The sequence below is a fragment of the Natrix helvetica genome (assembly GCF_964273705.1).
Source record: "Natrix helvetica genome assembly, chromosome: 3".
Taxonomy (NCBI): Eukaryota; Metazoa; Chordata; class Lepidosauria; order Squamata; family Natricidae; genus Natrix; species Natrix helvetica.
The window spans coordinates 31673314-31698920 of record NC_138549.1 but is presented as its reverse complement, the minus strand read 5'-3'; the positions used below and the strand labels follow the sequence as shown (position 1 = coordinate 31698920).

The following is a 25607-nucleotide window of genomic DNA, read 5'->3' as shown; positions in this document are numbered from 1 at the left end:
CATGCCAAGAAAATTGACAAGTCCAGGTCATCTGGAGGAATCAAGATTGACTCTAAGATAGAAAGGAAGGAAGCAAGGAATTACTATATTGCATGGTGTTATTTAAATCCCCCTCCCCCAAATTCAAACATTAAACAGACTCATAGCTTTCCTTTTTTGTTTTTATTATTGCCCAACTGGTGATGAAAACATTAATCACCGGAACTCTCCTTAGGTAAAGAAACAGGTCTCAGTAATGTAAACACAAGCCAGCCATTTATTTCTTGAGCATATAAAATAGACTGAGTTCAAGCTCTACAGAAGGCGTAGAAGCAATTTTGGGACGCAGAATGTCTTCACTACTGCAGGAGAAACTTTGTGAAATTCAAATTCAGGCTCCCGCTCCACAGAAAGATTTTCACTACTTCACCATCACAAAAACTGAGGTAAAATGGCATAGATCTCACTATTCTGAAATTAGAACCGTTACTGTATATTTGAAGAAAAAAGTGGAGATATGAGAAAGCTGCTCTCTTTGATCTTCTGTATAGTCAAGCACCTGTTAAGTCAGTTAAGAGACCAAAATCTCAGGTAAAAGAGATAGTAGTTCCAAACAGCCATTCTGACAGATATGCCGTTATGTCTCTCTATATAAATCTGGTGGTGTGATTGTAGTCATGGACTCAAAAACAAATGACAGCATTTGCGTGTCATTCTACTGTTTTCCTAGACAATGTAATTCTAACACAAATGGTTGCAAATTATGTTCTCGATTTCTTGCTTTGTGTTTAGATTTTTGACAAAATAGGAAAGGGATAATAACTTACTGTACTCTTTTTAAATTCTCAATGCTGTAGGTTATCTGGAGATCATGGCACATTACTTACCGACCTAATCAAGAAAAGATTTTTCCAAAGGAATTGAAGAAGATGCACAGAGATTTTCTATTGGATGAACAATTACATAGCAAGTATTAAGCGGGAAAATAATTGTGTACCTCTTTTTATTTCTCTATACACGTGTCCACACATGGTCATACTGTAATTCACTCAATTCAAATGACATTAGAACTCAGTTTCCTGGCTTTTAGCCATTAGATTCGACTGGTTCTTTGCTATTGTTTGTTAATGTTATTGTTTGCAGCACAGAGATTTGATCTTTGTTGCACTAGGATTGCTGCAGAAGCCAAAGCTACCGTATATGTTCCTATATAAATCACTCAAAGAAATTTTACCTTCTTCTGAAGGTACACATAAATGTAAATGGTATTTACCAGCATGACTCATCTTTTCCATAAAATATAGCATCTGAACATACGAAGATCTATTTTTGGCATACTATTTCTACTTATCTCTTATTCTTGTCACTTCTTATAACATCATTTCTTTTGAAGCTGTTTTATATAATTTGGAAATCTGGGCCTCATGTTTTAGTTTAGTAGTGTAAGAAACAGCAGTGGCCCAGCAGCATTAAAGCAGCCACAACTGTCCCAAATTTCATTTCCTTGGGTATACAGATCCTGGATTTTGGAAACATTTTGTAAGTTAGCCCATTTGAACTACCTAGGTTCAAAATTTGGTGCCCTACAATGTACTGTTTTGCCCAGTTAAAGGAGTTTCAGTAGTGTATAGATATAATGTTTTCATCTGTTATTAGCTACCTAAAGCCATTATAGCAAGATGTCCACTATATAAATCTTATTAAATAAATAAAAATTTAAAAAGTATTGACAGAATATGTATATTAGCAAGCCTTGTTTCTTCCAGAGAACTACTTGACACTAATGAAGTGCAGTGCCAAGCAGTTATTTGATTCTTTCCATGGAGTTCATTCAATTTTTAAAAATCTTTTTGTTTCTGGGGCACTTATTCATTCCTTGTATAGAATCAGCTGTTTGTTCTTCTTATGTACTTAATGACTGGTGCTGCCCTGCATGGGGGTGGTTACTATAGAGAAATCTGTTCATCATTCCAAACAACTTAAGTACATATACTGAAGCAAAGTCTTGAATCTTTCATGATAAATATTATAATTATACTTCAGGACAAATTCATTTATATTTGAAACTTTAACAACTCTCAAGACTGCAAAGTACTGCGGCATGTATGTATCACTTATGTACAATAAATGCTTTAGTCATAATTATCCAAGGACAAGAAGAAAACTTTCATATGAAATACCCAGGCAATCCAGAGTTAGCATTCTCTTTCATCAAGATCATGGCACTTTGCTTTTTATGTAGTGCTAATATGCTTTCTTATGTATATGTTAATATATCTTGGGTAGTTTTGGTACTAAGATATCTGAATTTGGTATTTATATATCTAAATAATATTTGAATAAATAAATAAATCGGTTTTGTTCTGACAGATTTACAGGAACATAATTTCCAACAATAACTTGTGTTCTGCAAGCAAATCATTGTATTAAACCATCTGATGGATTATAAAACATATAGATATCACTGGGGCACATGGCTTTTCCATAGTATGTTATTACATAACTTTATCCCATACTATTTCAGGGCATATATATTATTTCAGTGGTTCACAAACATTCAAGTTTCCTCTAGACTTCAATGGAAGAGGTCATTAATTTGTGAGGATTGATTTCCAGATACATCTAAGCGTATATAAACTATGGCAACTTCTTTAGAAGCCTGGGAATGCTACTTAGTATGAAAGGAGGATATGAGTACAGCAATGTCCTGAAGAATGGAACATTTTAGAGCTCAACAGGAAGTTCTGCTCCTGAAAGGATGTGTTTTGCACATCTGTACTATGAATACTCTCTTAAAATACTAAGCTATAAGGTTATCCAAAAAATGGAATAGTAGGAGATTCAAGACAAATAAAAGAAATTCTCTACATGGTGGCTAATTAACCTTTGGAAATTGCATCAGATTGACATAAAGGCTGACATTTATCCAGAATAGGATTTCTATATTGGGCAAGCTGTTGGACTAGAAGACTTCCAAGTTTTCTTCTAATGCAAGTAGACCTCAACTTACAACAGTTTGTTTAATCACTGTTCAATAGCAATAGCATTTAAGCTTATATACCACACCATAGCAAAGCGCTTTCTGGGTGTTTTACAGTGTAAGCATTATTTACGTATTGTCCCCAACAATCTGGGTCATTTACTGACCTCAGGAGGATGCCTGAGTTAACCTTAGTCCATTAAAATCGAACTGCAGGCTATGGGAAGAGTTTGCCTGCAATACTGCATTTTTAACTGCTATGCCACTAGGGCTCAACAAAGTTACAACAGCACTGAAAAAAGTGACTTATGGCAGTTTTTCTCACTTACAATTACTGCAGCATCCCCATGGTCACATGATCAAAATTCGGATGCTTATAGCATACCCTTTATTGTCATTGTACAAAATAAATACAATGAAATTGGCTTTAGCCTCACTGGTGCAATCACATAGACAACAAACGCAAACAACAAATAGTTGCTTGGCAACTGACTCATATTTATAATGGCTGCAGTGTCCTGGGGTCATGTGATAACCTTTTGTGAACTTCTGAAAAGTAAAGCCAATGGGAAGCCATATTCACTTAACAACTGTGTTACTAACATAACAGCAGCGGTTCATTTAACAACTGTGGCAGGAAAGATCATAAATGGGGCAAAATTCATTTAGCAACTGTCTCATTTAGCAACCAAAATTTTGACCTCAATGGTGATCATATGTCTAGGACTACCTCTAGTATGATTTTTTTTTAATTCTAGTAAAGGCTACCAATATTGGGTGGCTTTAAAATGGGATTAGACAATCAATGTAAAACAGGGCTTTCAGTAGCTGCTATCTATATCCATATTGTATCTCCAGTATTATGCCTTTCAATATAATAGTGCTTGGAACACAGTATGAGCTCTCTTGTGTTCGTGTTATAGTCTCCCCAACATTTGAATAGTCAGTCTGGCAGCAGAATACTGCACAAGTCTGATCTAGCTGATCATCTTAACATGTTATTAATATAAGACGTTGACTATAAATGCTGGTGAAAAGCAAAGTTCACCCACTGTATATAAATGGGTTGAGTCTTATAGTTTTCAGCAGGTAATTTTCTAGGTTATTAATGGCTTTTCTAGTATCTGAAATCAAACTTTCTTATCAAGAACTATGTCCTTGCTTTGCCTTCAAGCCTTCTAGTTTATATCAATCTAAGTGAAGCTTGACAATCTGGCATGTTTGTTTTTATTTAACTTTTATATCACCGATATTTTATTCTACGCTGGTCTGTGTACAATAAAGGGTTGACATAAAAATACCCTATTGAATAACCATGTCCCATACTAAAACTATCAATAAAAATATCAGTGATTGACTAGGTGCCAAAAATCTATTGAAAAATATGTTGCCACCTCAATATCTGCTTGAAATATGGTCGTGGTATGTACACATAACGAAATATATTTTAGATTTCTTTCCCAAGGTAAGTCATAGATTTATTAGAATATTTATAGTAAAGGGTGAACCTACTGTATCATCTTTCATACCACTTTTCACCAAGTAGTGGTAAAACACAGATAAGACATAGAAAAAGTAGATTCTATCTCATCTACTCAGAAAACCAACTGAATTATAACAATTAAACTTTATGTAAAAATAAAATTCTTACAAACAATTGCTTTTGTAAACATAATTTTCCAGGTCTCCAACTTTTATCCCTCCATTTAAAATCATAATTCTGTTTGATATTATGTAATTACAATATGACGTAAGTTGCTTTCTCTTTGAAGTGACACACCAAGATTTCTTCATGCAAATTGTAAAGGACACAACTGAGATATCAAATAAAACTGATAAAATTCAGCTCTACTAATTCTACTAAAAGCAGTCTTAAATCAAGTATTATATATACCCTAGTCCCTCCAGAGTTCTCATCCCTCCCCCCCCAAATAATAGGATTTATTTTATATCATATCAGGTAGTCTCAAACTCTTCAGACCTGCCAAATAACAATAATTCCAATCATTACAAGCAAAGTAACCCTTTTCATTTAAAAATAAAAAAACATTGTGTTCCGTGAATCTTACTCTTTAGTAAATATAACCAAATTTTATTGCTGCCTTCCATCTTCTTTTAGTATTCTCTTTTCATTCTTTGTAGCTTCTTTTTCCAAATTATTTCTCCTCAGTTGAAGATATTTAATTAGGAAGGCTAACATATCAAATTTGGAAAAAAATAATGCAGGACAGTTGTAGTTTCATTTAGCAACCATCTCCACAATTTATGAGATCATCAGTGTTTTGTAATGACCTTTATTATTATAGTATGAATTTGTGCTATATTGCTATAATCATAATACGCACCCTTAGTAATGTTTATTGTTGCAGCACATGTGCTAAAAGTCCCTCTCCCTCTATTTATTTCATTCAGAGCAAGTTCAAAACATTTTTGGGGAAAGCATGCTGAAGTACACTCTCAACTTGTGTCAAGGACACTACGATTTCCTAGTTCGATTGCCTGAAAATTTGATTGTTCATATCATGTCATTTCTTAATCTGGAAGATATTGAACAGTTCTCAAAAACCTGCAAAAAGTTTCAGCAGGTAATAACTTTCATTGTTATTTTAAAATAGATTTGTTGTTTTAAATAATTGCCATAATATAGCCTATAATTTATATGATGTAGTACAGATGTTATAAGTCAACTAACATACTATCATGTACAAAGAGAACACTTAGCCTTGACATATATCAAAAAATTAAGAATTAATGCAATGGGGCTGGGGTATAAACATCTATTTTGATTAAGATAATAATTTGATTTACTCAAAACATAATAAGCATTGTAGATATTTATCTTTCAGCTGTGTAACACTGATGAATTTTGGGAAAGAATAAAAAAAACGCAGGATAAATTCACTCTTGATCTACAGTCAGCCAAATTTCCAGCTTATGAAAAGCAAAGGAATTTTCATCAAAGAAAAGGCTATCTGACACAGATGCAGAGAAGGAACACCACATTCTTCTAAAATTCATATCTTCTTATTAATAAAGACTGTACTATTCAGTCTGCATAACATTACTGGACCATAAATGTTTCATAGCATATCTGACTTCTGCCCCTTTCTTCTTCTTTTTTTTTAAATTATTTTTTCCTTCTACACCTTAGTCATTATATCAATATTATTATGTCATCGTACCTGTACATGTAAATATTATTTCGCTTCTATGTTCTCTCTCTCTCTCTCTCTCTCTCTCTCTCTCTCTCTCTCTCTCTCTCTCTCTCTCTCATATATATATATATATATGCTGGTTTTGTTGTATTCGGGTCTTTTCCCGTGTAAGGTTGAGATTGTCTTTGCAACGTTTCGGCAGGATCTCACCTGCCATCTTCAAGCAATGTGGGCTTGTACTTTTAAGCCCACATTGCTTGAAGATGGCAGGTGAGATCCTGCCGAAACGTTGCAAAGACAATCTCAACCTTACACGGGAAAAGACCCGAATACAACAAAACCAGCATACCTACACCCGTGAAAATCTACGAAAACAATATATATATATATATATATAGATAGATAGATAGATAGATAGATAGATAGATAGATAGATAGATAGATAGATAGATAGATTTTTTGGCTTAATTAATTTTATTCTTGTTTTGCAGCCATTTGTACCAATTGTTCCAAATTTCATAATATTCCGACTCTTCTTTGTCTGTTTAGTGTTAATTTGTCCATCTCTGCACAATCCAAAATTTTTGGTATCACTAATTTATTCGAGGGGATTTTATTTTGTTTCCAGCATTGGGCAAACGCTATTCTAGCTGTGGTCAGCAGATGTGTTAATATGTACTTAATTTTCTTTGTATATTTCCCTTTGATTATTCCCAGCAGAAAGAGTTCAGGTTTGTATTTTATTTGTTCTCCTGTAATTTCTTGCACCCATTTCCAAATTTTGTCCAATATTTCTTCTTTATTCTTCTACTGTATATGCTCAGGATACATCAATTTCTCTTTGCAGGTGCCTGTATTATAACTTAGAATTTTCATTCTTTGGCTGGTTAGCTTGGAATTCTGGGAGATGCAGTTTCATACAATCTAAAGGGTGCCCAGATAACCTATTGTGTTTAGTTTCCAGTTAAATGAGAAATGATTTTCTCAGTTAAATGAGGATGACTCTTCAAAAGTTTATAATTAATATATTTAAAATATATAGATATGATGAATTCTTTAAACAGAAACATTATGCACCAAAGGGCAACTCAAGATACAATGGTTGTATCATCTCCCCCAGTTAGAAAAGAGAACAGCTATTCAAAAAATAAGAAATTACATAAACAGCCAATGGATATGTTCATTGATCCTATAAATTATTTTCCATACACATTTCTGCACCAGAAGTTAAAAAAACAAAACAAGCCAATATTTGGATGACTAGATTTCAGTTTAATGACTGAAACTAACAAAAAAAAGTATTTTATTTACATTAAAACAAATGGTGATAATACAGTAATAAAAAAATCAAAACACAAGGTTAAAAATAGTTAACATTATCAACATTATTGACTTTATGACTTGCCCTTATGACATATACAATTTTTTTCACAAAAAATGAGAAGATATATCTCATCACAATATTTTCTAATAGCATAATGAACAGAGGGAACCTGTGGCAGGCATGGTGCATTCTGCTGTATAATCTATCTATAACCCAAAATAGTTCCATCAATGCCATGTAAAAATATATTTCATGAAATATTTACATACAAAAAAACAAATAATAAACCCAAATATGGAAAAAAAGGCAAAAGGTTTTTAAAATGTCATTTCGTGAAAGGCCAATGTTGCATTAAATATTCAGACTTGAGTCAGCCTTTTTTCAGGTAATAAAATGAAAGGTAAATACTGTTTTAAGAAAGTTAAAAATAGATTGATATTTACCCAACATTATATGAAACTGAAAAGAGACTAAATGTGATAGGGTAGGCCCATACATCACAACTCTGTTTCATCTGAAGCCCTATAAAGAATGGCCAGAAGCTAGTGCTGACCCTTCCCTTGTCCATATACTCCCCATTGAAAGCTATTTGCTTAGGTTGTTGATGTTCTCTTGGTGGATGTATGAGGTGGGAGGGCAGGGATGAAGATCCTGAAAGAAATAAACCTTAAGCAGCTATTTTAATCACATGAAAGTTGTGCCATTATGTCCTTGCAAACTACCAGAAACTTCATCAACCTCTTTCTGTAAATGTATCTTTTAATCATGATCCCATAGCAGATTAAGCACAGTCCTACAATAATGATGCAAATATTGCATTAATTATAAACATATTGATGATTCATATTAAAAGGTGCAGTTGCTGTAATTATTACATATTGGGACAAAACTACGGACAGGACCAAATCTAAGATATTGTAATTTCTTTCTCTCACCCACAGATATAAATATACTTATATTTTATACACCCCTTTTTTTGTATGTACATACACACCTGGGAGTGTGAAAATGTCTATGGAGACAGTTGAAAAGCACCTTTGGGACTGCGATTGAATAATTAATGTAATTTGTAGAAGATAGTAAATATGTTTCAGTGAAAATGTCTGGAAATAAATATCTTAAATATTCCTTTTGTTTAGCAGATGCAGCAATTTCTCAAAAGTTTTATACAAAACACAGCAATTTAAAATATGTTTGGGGTTACTAGAACTTCCAAACTCTACCTTCTAAAATCTAGCATAATTTTCAACTATATTGCCTCAAAATCACTTCCCTATGTCTCAAATCAAAATACCCTTTTGTGTATGTAGGAAAACAACTTCCATTATGCAGAGGTGTCAGAAGTTAGTGATGTGTATGAAATTTATCCTAGCACAAATACATACAAAGACCAAGTATGTATCTATAGACATTTTGAAATCATATTTTTTTCCTCATATGCTGACAGCATACTATTCTCATTCATGGAAAAAGAAGAGAAGAGAACTAGCTTTAATTTGATTCCAAGGCTGATAAATCCTTTCCTTTTTTAAAAAAAAAATCACATTCATATTTACTTTATGTGATGTTTCATGAGTCCAGACTCCGTACAGAAAACTTTAAAAAGGAATGAGATTGCCTACTAGAATTTTCTTGCCAATGCCGGCCAAGTTCTAAGAACTTTCAGTTCTCTGTAGGGCACTAAATCTTAAAGCTGAATGTCCATTTTATTCTACATCTTCACTCTTCTCAGAACTACCACCAGCTGAGTTGTCTGCCTCATACCTTCTGTCAGAAACTTCTTGAGAAGTTTTTTCAGCACAGTCATAGACCCTACTTGTAGGTCCCATATGTGTTCGAATGCGAATTCCTGGTTGGTACAGCTGCATGGCTGGGCGATCCTGTGCAGGAAAAAAAAGAATAAAGAAAGAATATAAAAGCTCTGCGAAAACTATTTAATTGCACTGCGGATCTCAATGCAGTCTAGGTGAATGAATATATAAAGAAATCTTTCTGCTATTACTTATATTTAATAAGAACTACTCACTCCCACCTCTTCTTCCCCCCTCCCTCTCTCTCCTTCCTTTCGTTCACTGAGCGGCAAGTATTCAAGCAAACTAAAAAGATTCTGGAGAAAACAATCTGAGAAAAAAGTGGTAGGACAGGCACCAAACTAACCCATGGAAAATGTCCCAACTCATGCTCATTAAAACAATTGCTAGTTAAATTCATACAAATATTAATATAATAATATTCAAACAAAACAGACAATAGTTTCTGGCACACACAGTTAACATTTGCAAGCTAATCTAACATTGGCCTGTCTGGCTAATAAGCATGGAGATCGGGATATAAGAGTGCTACAGAAATGTATAATTTTGCAGCCTTTTGCTTAGTGCTGAAGAGTCTTCATAATGGAATGGAGGAGAAAAACGATAACTCCGATGTAATCCTATAACCAATGGTGTAAGATTAATCCACAACTTAGAAGACACTTACTTGAGTTGGGAATGTACTTATTGGAATCAGTTAGATATGCTTCTCAAAAAACATGTTTAAAGCAAAGCTTCACATTCCTGATAAATTAACTTATTATAATCAGGTTGCAACTGACAAAGGTTGCGTGATCCACAATGGATAGTACTGTCGTTGCTGTTACACCATCAGGACAAGGCATTCTCTTTGCTGCAGCTGCATACAGCCAAAGAATAAAGTGCCATATCAGAAATTACTGATCTTCTAAAAACAGAAGTATCAACAATAAGGTTCTTACGGAGTAAGTGTTCTTTTAAAACGTTTCCGAAAAATAAATCTCTGTCTTTTTTTAAAAGGATAACTTGCCCTGGCACTCCCATGAGATTGCTTTGTGCTCTCTGTTATTCATCAGCACCAGTGTTATTAGTCTACTGTGGCTAATAGGCTTTTTAGTAATAGCATATTAGAATGTAAGATCAGCATTTTTTTTGGAGTGGATTAGGTCCTGACAAGTTTTCATTAAGACAACAGGCAGGAAGAAAAAAATTCATAAGCAAAAAGTTTTGCAATAATTTTATTTTAAATAGGGCCACGTAAATAAGCAGCAAGGGTAACTTAACTGCTTTGGTTTATAAAATTTGGATTTTTTAAAAATGTCATTTTAACATAGTTGTTAAAAGTTTCATGCTGAGATGTCAAAAGCAAATCCTCTGTGCCCCTGATGTAATTTTACTAATGAAAGATTATCCTAAATGAATAAAAGAACCTTATTTCTTATGCGCTCCTTTTTGGATGCCATGTCATCACACTTGTCCTCTTTACCCAGTTTGTCTACTGTGTCCACAGTGAAGCTGTAGTTGTAGTTCACTTTCTTTCCTCGGTCTTGGTTGTACCCTTTCTCCCACTTCGGTTCATCTTCATTCCGTCTCACATATTTGTCAAATTCATAATGAGTTCTGTGCTTTCGGCCATCTTCCAACCGATACCTTTGTCTCTCAGGTTCTTTTTCACGAAATCTTCTCTCTGAATCTCTTTGTTCTTTATCACTGTCATTTTGTGATCTGTGTTTTAAAGGTGAGTAAACTTGAACAATTAATCAAGTGAATGTAAGTTTGGTTATATTATAATTAGTGATGCCACAAAAGGAGAAGTTGTTGGCAGGAGCTGGCTATAACAGAGAAGTCACCATCACCTTTCGACTCCAAACCTGTGCTATTTTCTTTTAGTTTGTTGTAATCTTTTGTCATTTGAAACTCTTTTTATATGTATAATTATTTTTATAGTTGTATGTTTTATTACATGGCTGCTCAAAGACACCTTGAACCCCAAGATGAGCAGCATATGAATTTAATAAATAGTAATAATAAAAGGAGGCTTGCCTGCATTTAATTTTATATTTTGCATTCAGCTGAAAAAGGAAATGATAAAAACAAAAGATGTATAAAGTAAATGCTCATTCCAGAATTAAGCATTTGGTTAAATCTTTTTTGTAATAGTTTTTTTTTTTAATTTTCTTTCTAATCCTCTGATATTAAAAGCTATGGAACTGATAGAAAAAGCAAAAGAAATTGTGGTAGTCTAATGGGCAATATACCAAAATTCCCATGATCAAGCAATATTTTTGCTAGAGTCATCCAACTTTTTAGTAAATAATGAGCATCTTTTTAAATTAATAAGTCAAATAATGATTCTGAAGAACCCAAAGTTTTACATTCTAATTACATTCATTCCTAATTAAGATAATGTCCCACTATAAGTTGTCAGAAAAAAAGGACACTTTACTGAATCAGATAGTAAGGAGGCTCAGCAATAGTATATAAAGATAACTGGCAATTTAAAAGGGTAAATTAATCTAGTTTTTTTTTAAAAAGTAAACCAATAAATAAAATATACCTATATAGAAGTATGGTATCATATTTTTCTCATAGAATGTGCAAATATATTTTAATATGGAGGAACTAGTTAAACAGTTTTGAGATACAGAGATGAAAGATAAGAGATTTGTTTCTTTTTCTTAAGAGTGTTTTTGCTTGAAAGAGGTTAAGATTTGGCATTTTCATTGCAGAATTCTAATAACCACACACTAGATATTTCCTCAATAGCTGTATTTCTATCTCAGTGAAAAACGAGTTTTTTCAACGTTAATTAAACTACGTACAGAAAATGACATTCTTAGTTATATAAAACTGGTCATGTCCTCCATGCTTCCTGTTAGCTTGTCACAATCCCATGTTTGATTACAAATAGGAGAAAATCTACAGTCCAGATGCACCAGATGGCTGGAAAAGATTGAAAGATTCTTTAAAAAGTAAAAAGTAGTTAAGGACTGGTTTGGACAGACAGAACAGGACATAATAAGAAGCAGCAGAAATAATGAACCTGCAGCCCCTAAGCTGTATGTGTACAGAATATATATATATATATATTCTGCTTTATCTGTACTTATCATTTCCAGGAAAGAATGCTAAAAATAAAATAAAAAAGAACACTTTGCTTTCTCACTTCCCCCAAATTGCCAAAATAGAAAGAATGCTACATTTCTGTACTTCAGTACAGTGGAATACAGCTTCTGCTTCACACCTATGCAAAAATTTGAAAAAGAGAAATGTTCTAGAAGGAAAAAAATTTAAGAGACTACATTCAGATTGTGAATGTTAATGTCTACAAGTGCTTTACAGCAATCAGGCCAATGACTGAGATCAGTTAACTAAGCTTATTTTAAAAAAATTATACCCCATGCTTTAGCTGAAAAAGTTTCCCTTACAGTTTAAAGATCAATAAAAAATATTTCTGCCTTCAAGTATAAAATAAATGACGGAAAAAAATAAAACACTAAAATGAGAAAAGGGAACAAATGTTCAGGCACTGATGCTTAATACTGTAAAAATCTTAGCACCTCTCATCATCTATCCAGCCAGCCAGTCTCCATCCTTTCTCTTTCTCTCTCTCTCTCTCTCTTTCTCTCTGATAAGTCTAATCTAGTGGAATGATTCTTGAATGATTATTGGACTGCCAGAGTGTATTTGAATCAACTCCATAAAGTGGCAACAGCTTTACTTTCTTTCTTTAGTTCTGCTACAGACCTGATGATTGAAGCATTAAATGCCAAATATTTTTTTTAAAACGAACAATGTTTTCTTATGTTCACGTTTCTTTATTGTAATCAGTCTGCAAACTGACATATAAGTTATAAAGTTAAATTAATGTATTGCTGGGCAGTTTTAAAATTTTAATTCCACATGATTAAAATAATTAACAAAACCTCAAAGAAGTGATCAAAAGTATCCAATAAAGAAATACTCACTTTTCCTTAAGTTCCTTTAGAGGAACTTCCAGTGGCTTGGATTTTAAACTCCCATGTCCTGGTGATTTCTCCCATTTATTGTCTTCAATATCACCTTTTTCTTTTTCTCTGTGCTTTTCTGTAGTCTGTTCATCTCCCTTTTCAGGTTTCTTAAGAAGCTAAAGAATATTTTAATATACATGTAGTTATTATATTTATCAAATAGATAACAAGGCAGTGAACAATAATTGAGATGAGGGGTGGGGGACAGAGTTTCTTATATCATCTGAGTGTTTTTACTGATCTTTTTCATGTGTTTCTTATAAACACAGAAGTGGGTTGCTCCCGGTTCGGCCTGGATCAGGCGAACTAGTAGTGGTGGCGGCAGGAGGCTCCACCCAACTGCCCGGATGCTTCTGTGCATATGCAGAAGCATCGCCTGCACGAGCGAACCGGTAGTAAAAAAAAGAAAAGGAAACCCACCACTGTATAAACACATATAAAACTGAGTTTTATCCATTGCTTTTGGTGAAATTAGTTCTTTTGTTACGTTGCCACTATTTAGTATTATTTGCCAAATAGTCTCCATACAAGGAAAACAGCTCTACTGTAGGCCAGATGTAAGTAACTGTTAATTCAATTGTTCCTCATTATTCCCTCGGATAGCCAATTCCACGGATTTCTGGAAACAATGGATTTTAATTGGTAAAATTAAGATTCATCTGGATCTCACTGCCAAGCTCATCTAATATATACTCTATAGTTTGTCCTCTAGGATCCATTTTATTTATGTTAACAATACCTTGAATGGTAGGATAAATGATTTTTTAAAAGTAAATGAAATGTTCCAGTTGCCACTTTTCCACCATTGTCACCTGAAATGCCTCTAATGAAACATTTGAGATGAAGGAAAAGCAAATCCCCTCCTCCCATGAGCTCTCTTAAATTAATTTATCTTGCAACTCGGCCTTGAGTAATGGGACTCTTTTCTTATAAAACTCCAATGTCTCATCCTCATTCAGGAAGAGTAGATAGGAGGAAGAATAAGAGAGGTTGTAAGAATGCACTGAAATAAGTTCATCTTACAAGCTAAAACAGCCCTGTGATACTTGCTGTTCCAAATCCTACTGAATTCTCAACAAAACGTTACGATTTGTAGAAAGTTAACAATATATTAATGACATCAAGTATTCTATATAGGACCTTCCAATGAATCAGAGGTGCTGAGTTTCCTAGGAGTAATTTTTACGTCTGGCAGTGTAGTGAAAGAAAGGGTTTCCCTTCACAATTATCTTGCATATGGAGGAAATAACTTGAATTTTAAAGATAAATGTTATTTCTGGCTCTCCATAACAAAATGTACACATTTTCTTTGTAATAGAAACCTTTTTCTTTGCAAAGGGAAATATTGTATACATTTAGTTATCATTTTAAAAAACGTTTCGCAAAAAACATGAATTAATCTGAAAGCTTAGTACCATTAAAGCACTGAAAACATACTGAAAAATATTTTTTTCATTTTCTGCATTACCTTAATCCTTATTTCTTTTTCAGCAATCTTCTTTTGTTTCTCAGCTTCTTTTCTTTTGCGTCTTTCTTCCTCTCGGCGTTTCCGTTTCTCATCTTCTCTTAGCCGTTTTTTTTCTGATTCTCTTCTCCTTCTTTCTTCCCTTTTCTCTTCTCGAATTCTCTGAAATATTGGAAAAGGTTAGCGTTGATTTATATTACTATTACAAAAAACTGAAGTCAATATTTAAGCCGTAGTTCAAAATGCTAACATACCTGTTTTTCTAATTTTCTATTTTTAATATATTCCAAAAGTGGGGTGGTTCTTCTAGCTAAAACACAAAAAATGTGATGTAGTGTTCCATTCCTAAAATAAGCATGTTTTATATTTGTTAACATTTAAGCTTTAACAAGATAATTAAGAAGACATAATAATTAATATTTCATTTAGTCCATGGGCTACTAAAGAAACATTTGTCTATACTCCAATTTATTATATTGCTAAGGAGTTTAAAAAGCAATAAAGTAAGCCTCACAGTTGCTACACCAATATAGAAGTCTTAATAATAAGATTTATTTTTTCCAACAAATACTTTTCCTTGTTATTTTCAACAATTAGAGTACAAAAAACATTTATTTCACCTTTGATCTGATGGATTAGATTTTTATACCTTCTAACTCTTTTATTTATTTTTAAATTATTAAAGTGCATATTTGTGCAAAATGTATGCTTAAAATTTCTGTAACAGTACACCATAGCTACTGATAGCTATTCTTAACAATTGCTGAGTACAATATAGAAAAAAAATCACTTGTGTATGCTACTCATACTTCCATTGAAGTATGTTACTTCAATGGAAAAAATAAGGAAGAACTCTTTGGCAGATTTATAATAACAATCAAATGCAGCCATGGAGAAACCTGGGAATTATTTCTATATCAATTCATTATAATTTTATATATTAGTGAGGACAAAGTTCCATTTCAAAGTTAAGAGATCACAAAAAGATAGCTATTAATGGTACTGATGTTAATGTGTAGATGATGCCTTTTAGAGATTTCAGGTTAAAACAATAACCTATTATTTTATAACTCTTTCCTAAAAATTCAAAGCATATACCTTAACATAAAAAATATAAATAATCAAGTATTTTTTTTAAATAACCCAGGTGGATTGGGGTCACAAGCAGATTTGACTGTAGTTGCAAATGGTGTGGAGGGTTGGATTGCATATGCAGAATATGTTCAATGCCAGAACCTGTTTCTGCCTTGTTTGGGCAGACACTTATCTAAAACAGTAACACAATCTGATGGGCTCCAATTTGCTTCCTGCCTCCACCCTGCCTCCAATAGCTAGTGTTTGCTTATCATAACATCCTATTCACAATCTTTCCCTTCAATGAGTGTTATTGTAAAGTTAGAGGGGCACATAGCATTGAATTTTCATATTTTAGTTCACTACTAAATAGTGATAGACAAGACTCTTAATAGGACTTTGTTCATGGTCAATATCTCTACAGTGAGTGCTCTACATGCATCCATCAACATACGTTGGCTGTACTTATTAGAGGGGCAACTTGATAAACATCAGCCCACAAATGTAAATAACATGAGGGTAGGGAACAATTTAAAAAGAGCTGATGACTCAAAAGAATGGTAAAAGGAATCGCTGCCATTTTGGTTGGGGAAATGAAAAATTAATAATCTATAGTTGGGGGACAGTTCTATCTCTTTTGAAAAATACTTCATATCCTCCATTCAATGTATGGAGGAAGGTAGCTTTGAGGCAAGTCATTGCTGAGATTTCAATGATAGCTTGCACACGCAATCCCACAAATTTTGCTCATCTAAAACTGGATTCCAGCTTTGCATGGAGAATCCATTTGGCTTGCACATCCATAGCTAGATTACTGATTCTAGATCAGAACTTGCTCTGCCTAACTGAAAGGGCTGTCAGCTTGTTAAAGCAACGTGGACAGAAAAGAGCAAAGTATAATCTTTCTAGCTTCCAGCTTTAGGTGCAAAAGTTGCACAACATATGCACCCAAAGCTGGATCTCTGTTAAAATGTACGTCCATTCTGTCCAGATAAGATGACAAAATGATCAGATTATTCTGTAGTAATTGCTATAAAGAGATCTAATCACAATAAAAAATAGTTACCATAAAAATAAAAGTGGTACAAGAAGTGAGGCTGGCTAGCCAAATAAAATATAAATCAGATTTGAGAAATTATGCAAATTGAAGTAAGCTCATCCTTTTCATTTAAAACTATTTCAATGCTTTGTTGTATAGCAGCAATGAAAAGTATTATTTTATAAAGCTGCCAGGTTTTTGGTCATATTATTTGATATATAGATTATAATTTAATTGTTAAAAGTGGTATATCTATTTCTTGTCCATTCCGAGGCAAAATGAAATCATTCATTTTGTAAAAATTGGGGAAGAATGTCAGATAAACTAAATTATCATTCTAAGGGGTCATGGCAAGTAATGTTTGGGACCTTCATATAATCTAGCTAGCTTTTTCTACAAATATGAAAAGTCATAAAATGCAAAAAAATAGTACTGATTATTAATTCCTTGACTTAGCAACTGAACATATATAAAACAACCACTATCTAATAAAATGACAAATTTCATGTTGGAGTCATTTTTTGTTCAAAGCCTATTCTTAATTTTTTTCCTAACTTATTTTAACTATGGGTTGATTTCAAGCTAATGTCCTTTTTATGAATCTTAACATGTATACAAAAATGGAAGATAACATTGAAATACTGCAACACAATTGTAGGCACCTGTGTCACCTACTTAACTGGTGATATTTATTCAAATATCAAAAACAAAATTACAGTGGCTGTTGAACATTCAATTCGTAAAACGTATGTGTATTTAGGTGTCTTGCTATTAGATTCATTCAGAATTTAAATACTATTTTATATATTTCCTAGACTAGCCATAAAATATTTCTATGGATAATTCCCCAAATTCATCAATGTGTTGTCTGAATTTACTACAATGTACTTTAGAAAGCATGTGCAAGTTTTTTTTAATTCAATAGAAGAAAAGAAATAAAAGCTGCCATGATCATAATTTTTCATATGACTTAAGAGATTCAATAAGCAAGGTAAAACATGAACACCTAATTAGAAAAACCTTTAATTACTGAATGGAAAAAATAGCTTGACAAACCAATGAGTTCTCTTGTTTTTGCTTCAATTTCTCCCAGAAGAGTTTCGGGGTTGGCACATATTTTTTCTTCTTCAGCACAATAACTTTCTAAAAATTTTCTATATTCTGGATCTGTGAAAGAAAAATATAGAAAGCAAAGTATTGCAAAAGAAGCTCATCTTAACTTACAATAAGCAAGTTTTACTACCAACAAAAAATTGTACCATCTTCTATGCTTCCAGATTTTGCATCTTTCTTCTTTAGTTTCTTTTTAGAAATCTTTTGGAAGGGTGCAAATTCAACAACGGCAGGATATTCCAAACCTTTAAAGAATCACAAAGGAACAGAATTATAAAGGACAATTAATTTCAAAACTGAAGTTCTTTTGAAAACAAATGTTAGAATCAAAATTATTCATCCTATTTTATCTGACTCAAGCTTATTACACATAGCATCAAACCAGTACACAAGAGCAAACGTCTATGAATCCACCAGATCTACAGTAACTGATCACATCAGGATTTCCTTCATATTGCTTCAAAGGAATTTCCTTCAAGTTAAGCTTTACTCAAATGACATCAGGAAGGTCTTTTTTTTTTAAAGCAACCATATAGAAATACCGTAGTTTGTCATTACCCTTTTCTGAAATGATTTTTCTATTGTTGAATTTAGATTAGCTTCTGGTAGTCTAGATAGTCTCCTCTCAAAGTACAGTACAAAGCAATTGATGACAATGAATATCTTTGTAGCAATCCAGCACAAAAGCACTAACTTTTATTTAAGATATATATAAAACCTAAATATACACTTCACTTGAGCTCACTTTCAGCATACAGACAAAGCTTTACACGTTGGAAAAGAATGTAACAAAAAAACCAAACACTTTAAAATAGAATTTTGCTTTCAAGAATTCAGTCGATGGTCATCAATGAGATCCATTATGGATCCAGGTAGCCCTCTACTTACAACAATTCATTTAGTGACCGTTACAACAGCACTGAAAAAAGTGACTTATGACCATTTTTCACACTTATGACTGTTGCAGCATCCCCATCATCATTCAGATTTACATTTGGATGCTTGACAACTGGTTCATATTTATGATGGTTGCAGTGTGCAACCTTCTGACAAAAATGGTCAATGGGAAGCCAGATTCACTGACAACCTTGTTACTAATTTAACAACTGCACTTAACAAGTGTGGCAAGAAAAGTCATAAAATGGGGCAAAACTCACAACAAATTTCTCACTTAGCAACATAAATTTGGGGGTCTATTATGTTCCATACATTTTTATGGATCCTTTATGAGTAATTTATGAATTACCTTTATTGTCAATGAAGACATAGCCATCAAAGCGATCTCTAAAAAGAAGGATGTCATCGGGATTTCTAAAATTAATATATGCTCTTGAGTAGAGATGGGGATAAAGACTGAAACAAGAGTGAATTTCAGTTACTTGTATGTAACTTCTAAAAGGAAATTTATACAAATATGTCTCAAAGAAAGCAACCATTATATCTATATATTTAATGAAAAGACAGGCCATCAGAAATGCTCTGGGTAATGGATTCTTAATAATCATTAACCTCTATGCAAATGTGCTATTATTCAACCAACCTAGTTTTCGCAGACTTCACCTTCAAGGTTTGAAAACCACTATAACTTCATTCTACTTTGGCTACAAGTAAATTGAGCAAAAAGGGCCTGGAAAACAATGGAGGCAAGTTAGATCAGGCTAGGCCTTCCATTCAAAGGGAAGAGATTCTGAGCAATAGATCAAGTGATGAAAATTAAAACTTTTTTTTTGATACTCGTTCACAATGAACTTCAGTTTCCTGGTTACATTTTATACTAAAGTTTGATTTAACTTTTGTTTATTAATAGATTGCAACTGCTTAAGTTTGTACAACATATTAAATAATAAATTATGCTCTAAAGTCACAATACTGTATGCCAAAATAAGGAAATCATACTATGGCCTGCTACGGTATATCACCCTAGTCTGTGAACACAGGTATATGATAGTGATAATGTTATACAATGCTACAATAAACAAGCAACAAGATTTTATATCTAGATAGAAAAAAAAAGCAGTGTTTCCCCCCTTTCCCCTTTCTTTTTGTTGTGTTTCACAATCTTGCACACTTTAATACGCTTATGGTAATATAGGAAAAAGTTATACATTGGCAAAATTCAATCTATTTTGCACTAATAATTATGATCCTCATGATGACAGAATCAAACAACCAGAATGCTGTAAGCAGAGTAGTTGTGCTATTTGATATTACGAAGTTTTCTCTATACCATGAATGTTTCAATTACTTTTTGAGGAACACAACATCATATCACAGAACAATGATCCATTAACAATCCAGACTAAAAAAAATTACATTCCAGTCTCTGAAATGGCCATAAACAGCCTGATGGTCTCATTAGAGAATGCGGTAGTAATATAGAATATGATTTACTTTTATTTATTTAGTTGCAACTCTTCACATAAGAAGGTAAGTGTGAGAACTAGTTTGATCTGGTGGCTAAAGAAACAGCATAGAAATTAAGGGTCTAGTGCCACCTTAGCCATGAAAGCCAGCTAGATGACCTTGGGCTCATTACTCTCTCTCAGCCTAACTCACTTCACAGGGTTGTTGTTGTGGGGGAAAATAAGTGGAGGAAGATGTGTAGGATATGTTTGCCACCTTAAGTTAATTGCAAAAAATAATAAAGGTGAAAATGAATGAATGAATCTCTTAGAAGATCCACTCTTCCACTGGATAGAATGGTCAAATGCTCTCCATTCCTAAATTATTTTTAGTTAGAAAAAGTAAATTTTAATATCTGAAATATGCATGAGAGAAAAAAGTCCTAACACATCCAAATTCTATATGATTCCTGCGCCCTGCTGTGAATCTCCCACAAATCAATTTCATTGATTTGAGTTCTAGTGCCATAATTACAGCAGCACATTCTGTACATAGTGAATAATAATAATAATATAATAATATATTTATTTCTTAGCCGCACCCTCTCCCGAAGGACTCGGGGCGGCGTACAATGAAACATATGAAATAAATATGTGGACAAAACAAACATATAACAGAGACATATACCGAGACACACACAAGGAGGAGGTCGGCTGATAAATAAAAACAATTAAAATACAGTATTTAAAAAACCCTAGATAATTAAATATAATTAAAATACCCAGTTAAAAACCAGTCAGGAGCGATATGGTTAGATCAAAGTTGAGCCAGGCCAGCTGCTTGGAATAGGTGGGTCTTAGCATTAAATATGCCATTAATGAACAGTACTTTTTTATTTTTAATTTTTTTAATTTTAAACACATAAACAACACAAAACATGAATTAAAACAACAACAACAACAAAAGCAGACAAAAGACAAAATTCCATCATACAGCAGTTCCGTGTCTATATATCTTTACAATTGGTCTTTTCTCCCCTAAACATTCATGTCTCACATTTGTGATCCCTTTGTTCTTTACTTATTTATGAATACTATTCCATGTTTATTTATATTGAACTGTTTATATCAAACTATCATTTTGCATATATTGTACATTGTATACCTACTATCGTTGGCTACTTAACACTTCTGCAATTTCATTATCTTATATATCTCTACTTCTTGTTTCTATCTTCTAACCATTTATACCATTTGTTCCATGTTAAATAATATTCCGACTCCTCCTTTCCTTGTATTTCTTTAATTAGTTTGTCCATCTCTGCACATTATAAAATTTTTCTTATCACCTCATCTTCTTTGGAATTGTCTTGTTTTTCAAATTCTGGGCATATGTTATCCTGGCTGCCGTTATAAAATGAAGAATTAGATATTGTATTTCTCTACGAACAGTAGACTACTTTTATACATCCTTTGTATTAGAAACATTTTATACTAAAATGTAATCTATGTTAACATCGTGTTTCCCCGAAAATAACAGTGTCTTATTTTCTTTTGCACCACGAAATATGGCCTTGGGCTTATTATAGGGGGAGGTCTTATTGTTTTGGGGTTGCCGGGCAGCTGCTCCCTTGCGAACTGGCTCCCGAAGCCGGGCACAGCCTCAGGGCTGAAGTAGCCATGAGGTGACCACGCTCACAAGCAGCCGCCTGGCAAACCCCCTCTCCAGCCGGGTAGAGCACCATTCACTGACCTAGGGGGTATCCCTAAGGCACCAAGCCACATGGTGCTCTGCCCGCTCCCCAGTTCCCACGGCTTGGCACATTCGGGATACCCCCTAGGTCAGTGCATGGAGCTCTGCCCAGCTGGAAAGGGGGGTTGCGCAAGCGCCTGTTGCACCCCCAGCAAGCATGCATCCCAGCCTCACCATGCCCTGGCCCAGCTCTCCCTAGAAGAGTCTCTGTCCGGAAGACTCTCTGTCCAGCAGCTGACCCACAACCATAGAGCGCACTCCTAGAGCAGCCACTGCTGGAAGACTCGGTAGGCAAGTTTTGGAGTTTGGAAGCTGGAGAAGAAGTTATCCTCGGAACGCCACCGCCGCAGTGGCGGTGGCCTAGCCCTGCAGGGAGAGCTGGGCCAGGGCATGGTGAGGCTGCGAAACATGCTTGCTGGGGGCGGAACAGGAGCTTGTGCAACCCCCCTCTCCAGCCGGGCAGAGCTCCATGCACTGACCTAGGGGGTATCCCGAATGTGCCAACCTGCGGGAGCTGGGGGGGCAGGCAGAGCGCCACTTGGCTTGGTGCCTTAGGGATACCCCCAAGGTCAGTGAATGGCACTTTGCCCAGCTGGTTTGCCGGGCGGCTGCTCATGAGCATGGTCACCTCATGGCTGCTTTGCCCCTGAGGCTGTGCCCGGCTCTTCGGGAGCCAGTTTGCAAGGGAGCAGCCGCCCGGCAACTCCCCCCTCCAGCCAGGCAGAATGCCACTCCCCAACCTAGCTGTATCCCAAAGGCGCCAAGCAACGTGAGCGCCTTCCCCCGGCTCCCGCGGCTTGGCGCCTTCGGGATATCGCTAGGTTGGTGAGTGGTGCTCTGCCTGGCCGGAGGGGGGGGTTGGCCAGGGGCTTATTTTGGGGGGTGGGCTTATATTTTTGCCCACGCGAAAATTGTGACAAGGCGTTAGTTTCAGGATGATTGTATTTTCGGGGAAACACGGTAGCAACAAACGTGAAATAAACAATTGTCTTGGTTTATACAAATGCTCACCTGGGATCAGATGAACAAAATTCAAAATAATCATGAGCTGGAAGTGGATGGAGTTGTTCTTCTAGCTGCTCCTTAGTAAAGTTAGGAGGAAGCCGGCGAATAACTACCTGCAAAATAATACAGGTAAAACCAGGCATACAACAGTTTTCCTCATGCCAGTGCCTGCAATATACTCAAAACAAGCTTACTGTTGCTGATCTACATTTTTAAAAAATACACTTCCCATTAGAAATATTCCTATTTTATATAATATTCTTGAGAAGCCCAATGCTGTCCACATGCCATTCAGCTACAACTCTGGGCCCTGGGGCTGTCTCTCAGCCTCCCCCATTCCTGACAGTTCTGTCTTGAAGTAGTGGTGCTGCATTAATCCCACTTGGATGGCCACCTGTTTTCCCATCTTAGCATTCTGATGGTACATGATGTAAAGAACAAGGATGATGATCAGGATGAGAGGGCTGAACTGATTGCTTCTGTCCTCATGAGGATTTGAAAGAAGGGTCCTATTTGCTCCAGGCGGACAAAGCAGATCGTGAGGGGTCCCTTGTGTTCTGAGCTTGCTTGTTTTCTTGCAGATGTTTCATTACTCAAACTAGATAACACTATCAGTGCTAAATGTCTATGGAGTTTCTCCGTCATCCAGGTCATGGTTGTCCCAAAGGTGCTTTTTTCAAGAGGCAACTGGACTTTCTGGTTTTTCTTTGAAGACATTTCCCTCATCCAAGAAGCTTCCAGCTTGATCTCTCCGGCTCATCCAAGAACTGAAGAAGCTTTTTGGATGAGAAGCGAAACGCCTTCAAAGAAAAACCAGAAAGTCCAGATGCCTTTTGAAAAAAAAAAAAAAGCACCTTTGGAATATTGCTACAAGTTACAACTAAAAGGTACTGTGTACATATATGAATCATTATACAATATGTGGAACAGCAATGTATATAATTGGAAAGAAAGAAAAATGAAATAACCACAATGTAAATATGAGTGATACCGATACTGGAACACTGTGAAGAGTTGAAATGTGGTATAAATGTTGAAATCTGTCTAATAAAAATTTTAAGAAAAGAAAAGAAAAAAGCACCTTTGGGACTATCAGTGCTAGTACTGATGATGTCACCTAGTTTGGGTAGTGAAATGTCTGCAAGAAAACAAGCAGGCTCAGAGAGCACCAAGGACCCCTCATGGCAACCCTGAGCTACAAATATTCTCCTTTGCAAAGCAGACCGGGTTTCCTGGCCAGGAGGCAGCTGGATGGACCCAGACTAGAGAACCGGAGCTCCGTCCCCTCCGCATGTCCCGGGCGCGGTCTCGTGCGCGCCCCCCCACCCCGCCCCTTCCCCGCTTTGTCCCTCGCGAAGGCCCCGTAAGCGCTACAGGTGCGGTAGCTCCGCCCACTCCCCCCGCCATGCCGCCGCCGCTCCTTCCTCGAGCTCGCTGTCCTTGGTGCTGGAGGGCAGCCCCTCCCTTCGCCCGCCGGCCTCTCACTTTACTCAGCGCCGCTCTTTTCTCTTCCCGTTGTTGCTTGCCCGGCGGCAGCCCCAGGTTGGAAGGCGGGGGCGGCGGGGGCGGCGGCGGCCCCGGGGAGGACGACGGCGTCTCTGACACGCGACGCGGAGATTCTCGCTGAAGCGGAGCCTCCATGACTCCGGCTCTATTGGCCGAGCCTTGCGACCCTTCGGTCCTCGGCCGCTTTAAAGCTTCAGTCCTTTCGCTCCTCTTTCAACCGCCAACCTTTGCCGGGAAACATCGCGAGAGCAGCCCCCGTGCCCAAAAGGGTCTCGCGAGAGCTAGGGGATCGGGTAAGGGGTTGGGGTTGCTAAGGGGTGGCCCGCAGTGCCCGGGCTCTCAGTCGGGAAAGCGGCGTCCCCATTTGTTCTAAGCGCCCGGTAACCCAACAGGTGTTCATAATGTATGGCACGATCGAGATTTCTAGGTATAGCCTCCTCGCAGTTTGTACCCCGGGTTAGAAAAACTCGAGACGATGGTGCTTTTTGGTTTTCTTCCACCCCCATTTTCAGGATGTATGCACGTTTGATTGAGTCTAGGAGAGAATCACAAAATAATGTATTGCAAACCCACCTGCTCCATCCCATTTTCCCCCTTGCGATAGCCTAGCTGCAGATCTTGCCTCCCCCCCCCTTGTTTTTATGAAGAATGGTATTAAATTCCATCAACAGCAGGAAAACAATTAAACGGTAGGCTAGACTCTTTGTGGCTATAGGACAGTTGAAATTAAATTTCAGAACTATTCTGCAATTCTTGTGTGGCCAGAACTTGGAGCGTTTGAATCTGGCTTAACAAGATTTATATTAGTTTTCAATGGAACCTTTACTTATATGAACTGGCCCTGAAACAAGAGTTTTATAATAACAGTCCTAGCCTTGCTAGGAAATTTGCTGTGTAACTGCAGGAATAACCAAGAAAAAACCCCTGCCCTTCCTCTTCTATCCCTTCCCTGAAATTTTTAATCACCTGTTTGACTTCCAAGTTTTTTGAATGCTAAACTGTTTTGCCTCTTCACTGATACTCAGTATTTACAACCCTGCCCCCATCTTTGAACTGTAGGAAGTTAAAACCC

The 25607-nt window shown here is 35.8% G+C and overlaps 2 protein-coding genes across 3 annotated transcripts; one reads left to right on the top strand and one right to left on the bottom strand.

The window, feature by feature from the left end:
* The first annotated feature begins 278 nt into the window (after positions 1 to 278).
* Positions 279 to 6086, top strand: LOC309389107 (F-box only protein 36-like). The gene is made up of 4 exons (XM_081947084.1): positions 279 to 425; positions 837 to 945; positions 5372 to 5544; positions 5806 to 6086. The coding sequence occupies exons 1-4, from the start codon at positions 330 to 332 to the stop codon at positions 5968 to 5970; spliced, it is 543 nt and encodes a 180-aa protein (XP_081803210.1). The 5' UTR covers positions 279 to 329; the 3' UTR covers positions 5971 to 6086.
* A 417-nt stretch (positions 6087 to 6503) lies between these two features.
* Positions 6504 to 24748, bottom strand: UPF3A (UPF3A regulator of nonsense mediated mRNA decay). 2 transcript variants are annotated; one of them, XM_081947306.1, is made up of 10 exons: positions 24515 to 24748; positions 23036 to 23142; positions 19176 to 19282; positions 18076 to 18174; positions 17873 to 17983; positions 14958 to 15013; positions 14707 to 14865; positions 13197 to 13354; positions 10659 to 10953; positions 6504 to 9318 (listed from the first exon to the last, which is right to left on the bottom strand). In XM_081947306.1, exons 1-10 carry the CDS (start codon positions 24668 to 24670, stop codon positions 9145 to 9147), a joined length of 1422 nt encoding a protein of 473 aa, XP_081803432.1. In that variant the 5' UTR covers positions 24671 to 24748; the 3' UTR covers positions 6504 to 9144. The 2 variants fall into 2 exon arrangements, with proteins under 2 accessions (XP_081803432.1, XP_081803433.1); XM_081947307.1 differs by having other exon boundaries at positions 10715 to 10953.
* Positions 24749 to 25607: the final 859 nt, after the last annotated feature.